Source organism: Gracilinanus agilis, chromosome 1, assembly GCF_016433145.1.
Source record: "Gracilinanus agilis isolate LMUSP501 chromosome 1, AgileGrace, whole genome shotgun sequence".
In the NCBI taxonomy this organism is placed as follows: Eukaryota; Metazoa; Chordata; class Mammalia; order Didelphimorphia; family Didelphidae; genus Gracilinanus; species Gracilinanus agilis.
Window position 1 is genome coordinate 20,873,383 of NC_058130.1, and position 6,419 is coordinate 20,879,801.

The window sequence follows — 6,419 nt, forward strand, 5'->3', positions numbered from 1 at the left end:
TGATATGGTCAGTGATGTGTACCAGTAAGATTACCTTGGCAGCTGAATGGAGGATGTACTGCAGTGACCTGAGGCACGGAGCCCAACCAGAAGGCTACGGCAATAATAGTCCAGGCATGAGGTGATGAGGGTTGGGGTTGCCTGATAGAGAAGGAGGGAAGGAGACATATGTGAGAGATATTGGGAAAATAGAAACAAGAAGACATGGCAACAGAGTGGGTATGTGGGGTGAGTGAGGGAGAGGAATTGGGGATGAATCCAAGATTGTACGCCTAAGTGCTTGGAAAGATGGTGGCACCCTCACCAATTAACAGAGAATTGGGAAAAGTTTTTTTTTTGGGGGGGAAGTAATGAATTTTGTCTTGGATATGTTGAACTTGAGGTGTCTACAGGGAATGTAGTTCAAGATGCCCAATAGGGAGTCAGTGATGGAAGGCTGGAGGCCAAGAGAGAGGGCAGGATTAGTACAATTGAGAATCATCTGCATAGCCATGAGAATCAAATTCACAGCAGCTGATGAGATCAGTAAGCAAAATAAGATAGAGGAAGAAGAGAAAAGAGCCCAGGACAGATCTTCGGGGGTCACCCACCATTAATGGGCATGACCTACATGAAGAGCCAGGCAAGGATCAGACAGATAGGAGGAGACTCAGGAAAGAGAAGAGTCTTAAAAACCCAGAGAGAAAAGAGTCTCAAGAAGAGGGCAGTCAAAAGTGTCCAAGGCTGCCAAGCGTCCAAGAATGATGAAGAAGGTGGTAGATGTGGCAACTAAGAAATCACCGATACTTTTGGAGAGTTCGAGTTGAGTGATGAGGTTGGAAGCCAGAGTGCAGAGGGTGTAGAAGAAAGGAAGAGGAGAGGAAGGGAGGCATCAGTTGTAGACTGCAGGATTCTAGCCACAAGAGGAAGGAGGATATAGGATGATAGCTCTAGGGATGGTCTGAACGAATGGGACTTTTTAAAGGATGGTGGAAATATGGGTGTCTGTAGGCAGCAGGGAAGCAGCCAGGGGATAAGGAGAGTTTGAAGATTAGTGTGAACATGAGAATTCTAGAGGGAACAATCTGCTGGAGAAGACTGGATTGTCCATATAAATGGGCTTGCCTAGGCAAGAAGGGATCTACCTTTTTATGTGAGATGGGAGTGAAAGAGGAGATAGTGGTACAAAGAATCTGGGTGACATGAGATGAAGAGGAGGGGACAAGGGGTGGCTTTCTGCGAATGGCTTTGATTTTTTTTGGTGAGATATGAAGCAAGTTTCTTAGCCGAGAGGGTTGGGAAGCTTGAGGAGGGATAGAAAAGTTTGGAAGAGTCACCAGAGTAAGTGGGATGTTGAATTGATTCAGAAGATGCCAAAGGATTGCTTTGCTGCAGTGAGAGCCCAGTTGAGAGTATGTAGCATAAATGTGTCCTGGACCCAGGCCACATAGGTTTGTGATTTTCTACAGCTTCACTCAGAAGCATTTGAATAGAAACACGGGCAGTTGATGATGGGAACAATCCAAAGCTGGGGCTTGGCAAGATGCGGTTGGCAGCATGATAAAGGAATGTAGAGGATGGGGTAAAGTTGAACTGGTTCACCAAGGGGCAGAGGCAAGGGTAGGAGGACACTGCCAGGGTGGTGGCCTGAGAAAGGATTTAGAGGAGAATATTGGAGGTCATGAAGATGACAAAGGATGGAAGGACCAAGTATGGGGTTGTAAGGCAGAAAGAAGAGGGAATGATAAAAGATAAAAGATAAAATGACAGGATAAAGGAATTTCAGAATTCATGAATATAGAAATGGAAGATTCTTCCAGGGTCCTGGGGAGGCTTCCCTAAACTGGGCTGCTTTCTGTGCCCAAGGGTGGCCAGAAGACCAAGTGAAATAGTCCCTACTCTGTCTAGATGTCTTCTTTGGGACCACATGGCAAATGTGCAATGTCAAGGATCCCTAGTTTCCTCTATGAAGACATTCTCTGCTGATCTCAGATCATGTAGAATGTAAGCTCTTTGAGATCTGGGACAGTACTTGGCACCTAGTAGGTGCTCAATAAATGTTTATGATTCATTGTATCTCTTCTCACTAGGCATAAAATAGGAGCTTAATATATTTGCATTGGTTGTAAGAACAGCACTTCCCTTTCCCTTAGCAGAAGTTCTTCCTGTGAGGGTGCTTTGTCCTCACTCAGGGCCAACCATCTCCAGATGAGCCTTTCTGAAATACATGAATTTGGCTTATCCTGAAATGAAGAAACCCCATGTACAGATCCATCAGTCCCAATACCAGAAGCCTTTGCAGCTTGGGAGAACCATTCAGAACTTGCTCTCTGCTGGTATAACTTTCGAAAGTTATTCTCATTCCACCATGAGATAGCAGCATCGGGACCTCCAGAGCTTGGAGGAGTGGATAGAGTATTATACTGGAAGTCAGGAAGACCTGGGTTCAAATTCCACCTCAGACACTGACTATGAGACCCAGGGCAAGTTACTTAACCACTTTGAGCCTTAATTTCCTCATCTGTAAAATGAGGGGGTTGGACTGAATGACCTATAAAAGCCCGTCCAGCTTTAATTCTGTTAAACCCATAGGGTTTATTTATTTATTGGTTTTCTTTTTAAACCCTTAACTTCTGTGTATTGGCTCCTAGGTGGAAGAGTGGTAAGGGTGGGCAATGGGGGTCAAGTGACTTGCCCAGGGTCACACAGCTGGGCAGTGTCTGAGGTCAGATTTGAACCCAGGACCTCCTGTCTCTAGGCCTGGCTCTCAATCCACTGAGCTACCCAGCTGCCCCCAAACCCACAGGGTTTAATTTACTTAAACCCTATGGGTTTAACAGAAGTTAGGTTATATCTTATATTTGTCTAATGGATGAATATGCAAGATATCTACATATGTGGGAATTTTCCTCACAACAATTTCATGAGATAGGCAGGAAAGGTATTCCCATTTTGTAGAGGAGGAGACTGAGGCTCATGAAAGCTAAACTGATTTGTCTAAATTAAATCAGAATTTTAGAGCTAGAAGGGACCTTCAGAGATCATCTATCATGAATCCAAAAGTATTTATTAAGTGCCTACTGTGTGACTGGCACCGTCATAGAAATGAAGACAGCCCTTGTCCTCCAAAAGTTTATATTCTTAGGGAGAGGGGGCAAGGAGATGACATATACCTATATAATCATGCACAAAATAAACACAAACTAAAATGGGATCTGGAGACTCCAGCGGCTGGGGGAATCAAGAAACGCCTCCTTAGAAGGTGATGCCCAAGCTGAGCCTAGTTAGAAGGAGACTCAGGATTTTAAGGGGGAGCACTGAGAAGTATATTCCCGACCTGAGTGCACCTATGTAGAAATCTTATTTCTAGATGGCCAGAAGGTGTAACATAACCTCTGCTAAACCCATCTGCTAGTAGAGTTAAAGCTGGAAGGGCCTTGACAGGCTAATCAGTCCAATCCCCTCATTTTACAGATGAGGAAACCGAGGCACCATTTCATTAAGTTGGGAGATAAAATGCCCTTTGTGGGTAATGCTAAGAGAGCCAGCTCACAAGGATGAGCAGCTGGGATTCGATGAGCTGTGCAGACTTTTACATTCTACCGCATAGAGCGAACAGTCCAAGACTGGTTTGAAAGCAGTCTCTGCCACGGTGTGACCTTAGCCAAGCCACTCAGCCTCAGGCAGGTGAGTCTCTAAATGTATAAAATAAGGAACTGATCTGTATTCATCCCTCGCTCCCCCCCTTCTAAATATTTTGTATTTTCTCCCTTGCAAAAATGTAACCGCCTCGAGGACGGGGCTGCCGGGCTGCCGATCTCCTTCTCCCCGGCACCGAGCTTAAAAGCTGCGGCTGCATAACCTCTGCTAGATGAGGCTCAGAATGAAGCAAAGAGCCAGAGCACCCAGCCTAGGGCTTAGCCTGGAGTAAATAAAACTGGGCGATTTCTGGGCCCTGAAGAACTCCGAGGGAGGAAAATTCTCTTTACCAAAGCAGGTAGGTCTTGGAGAAGAGCCAAGGCGCCACTACGTGTCGGAGGCAGTGCCTCGCACATAGTAGGTCTGAATATAGGTGCCTTGAGTGGGCAGCAGCCGGCCTCGGCACGTAGTGGGCGCTGATAGACGGGCATCGAGTGACTGAAGAGGCAAAGAGCATTCAGGAGAGCCCAGTGCTCGGCGCAGCGCAGCCCTTCCGGGGATCCGGAAGGCTTCCGAGCTGAACGGCAGCCCAAGAGTTAAGGAGTCGCAGCTCCGAGCACTCGGTTCACCTGGGATCCTCCCCGGCGTTCAGTTCGGCCGCTGCGTCCCCGCACCGAGGAGGTGTGGAGGCCCCAGCCAATGGCGCGCTCCCTCGGCCCCAGGGGAGGGGCCATCGGCCCGGCCGCAGGTAGCAGGCCAGGTACTTGGAGGGCGGGGAGTCGTCGTGGTCGGACGCGGCCGGCAGCAGTGAGCCGGACTGGGCGGCAGAGGGAGACGGGCGGCCGGCGAAGGAGAGGTCTGGAGAGGCGGAGAAGAGGAGGAGGAGGAGGAGGAGCCGAGGTTGCTCACCGGGGAGGGCCGGCGCAGGCGCGGGGCCAGGCAGGGCGCACGCCCGGGGCTGCGGGGCAGCAGAGAGCACGGGGAGCGGAGCTGAGCAGAGCTTGATCCTGAGCCGGATCCTGAGCCCGAACAGCCGCCGCCGCCGCCTCAGCCTCGCCGCCCCAGCCCCGCCGCCGCGATGCCCGTGACCGAGAAGGACCTCGCTGAGGACGCGCCGTGGAAGAAGATCCAGCAGAACACGTTCACGCGATGGTGCAACGAGCACCTCAAGTGCGTGAACAAGCGCATCGGCAACCTGCAGACCGACCTGAGCGACGGGCTGCGGCTCATCGCGCTGCTGGAGGTGCTCAGCCAGAAGCGCATGTACCGCAAGTACCACCAGCGGCCCACTTTCCGCCAGATGCAGCTCGAGAACGTGTCCGTGGCGCTCGAGTTCCTGGAGCTGGAGAGCATCAAGCTCGTGTCCATCGGTTAGTGCCCCCTTCTCCCTCCCTCTCCCCTTCGCCTAGCCTCCCCCCGCTCCAGCCCTGGGAGACTTGGGCGCTGCGGGCTTTGGGGGGAGCTGGGACCCGTGTGTGCGCGCGCGCGCCGCGTACACGCGCGCGAGTGTGTATATATGTGTGTGCAGGGGGCTAGTCGGTGCTCCTCTCCGAGTTCTCTTTGGGGGTGGGTCTAGTCTTTGATCCTCCCGAGCGCCCTCAGGGGGACCTGGCCTTTCCTACTGTCCTCATTTCTTTTTGGGGGCGCCTAACGTGTTCTTTTCCTGAGCTCACTTTTTTGGGGGAGGCATCTAACGTGTATTGGTGCCCCTCTTCAGAGTTCTCTTTTGGGGCTGGGTCTAGTCTTTGATCCTCCCGACTTTCCTTGGAGGTTGCGGGGGGAGGGGTTCTGGGCTTTGCTCGTGCCCTGAATTCTTTTGGGGGAGCCCTCTTCCTGGGCTCGCTTTTTTGGGGGTGGATCTAGCCGGTGCCCCTCTCCTGGGCTGGAGGAGGGAGGAAGGGGCTCCCTTGGTCCCGTCCTCCCTAGAGCTAGAAAGGCTGGGTGTGTGTGTGGGGTTGAGAAGGGGCATTCATTGAGTGGCCCGAGGGTGCTGGGTCTTGGTGGTGGGTGGGGAGGAAGCTGTCTGGCCGTCCAGTCCGAGTGTGAGAGTTTGGGGTGGGGGTGGGGAGACATAGCCACTGGGCTGTTTCGACGGAATCTGGCACCGTCATCAGCTAAAGATGGAAGAAGACCAACTAACTTGGGACCTCCCCTAAGGGTGCCGGGTTTAGGAGCCGCTCTGGCCTTTAGTGCCTGCACCTGCTCGGGCAGGTTAGCTGACCTTGGCCAGGCATGTCACGCTCAGACACATTCCCCGCGGGGAGAGCCCAGCTGGACTGGCTCCTGGCTTGGGTGGCCCCCTCTGCTGTGCCCACTTCCCGGGGCGGCAGCATGGTCCTGGGAGCGGCTGGGGCCAAGTCCTACCCTTGCTTGCTATCTTTCTGATCCAAGCCAAGCCATGACGGGAAAGCTTCAGTTTGGAAAAAAGAAAATAAGCCAAAGCTTGTTTCCTCCTCTGTAAACGGAGGTGGCGAGAGGCCTCTTGCACTTCTCCCTGGCTGAGCCTATGGCCTGACCCTTTCCCTTGAGAATTGCTCCTGAGTACAGGGCTGGGGATGGGGGTGGTGATCCAGGGGCCCCCTGAGGGTGGGGACAGAAACCAGATGGCCCGTCCAGGCTTTAGAACCAAATGGGAACCGGCCCAAGACTGGCTGAGCTCACCTGGGCCTGTTTCCCTAAGCAGAATCATGGGGGGGGGGGGGCTTGGAAGTCTCTGCCCCTCCTGGGGAAAATGGAGGGAAATGCCTTCCATCTTCCATCTTGTCAAAATATCCCTCCCTGGGATCCTGCATTGCTTTAAG

At 52.2% G+C, this 6,419-nt stretch overlaps 1 protein-coding gene across 1 annotated transcript in view; it reads left to right on the forward strand.

Annotated features, from left to right (window-relative positions):
- Positions 1 to 4,696: 4,696 nt before the first annotated feature.
- The window catches only part of LOC123246871 (filamin-B-like), a 163,277-nt gene continuing 161,554 nt past the window's right edge, over positions 4,697 to 6,419 (forward strand). Inside the window, exon 1 of the mRNA XM_044675653.1 lies at positions 4,697 to 4,988. Within this exon, the coding sequence (XP_044531588.1) occupies positions 4,697 to 4,988 (292 nt within the window). The remainder of the gene's footprint in view (positions 4,989 to 6,419) is intronic.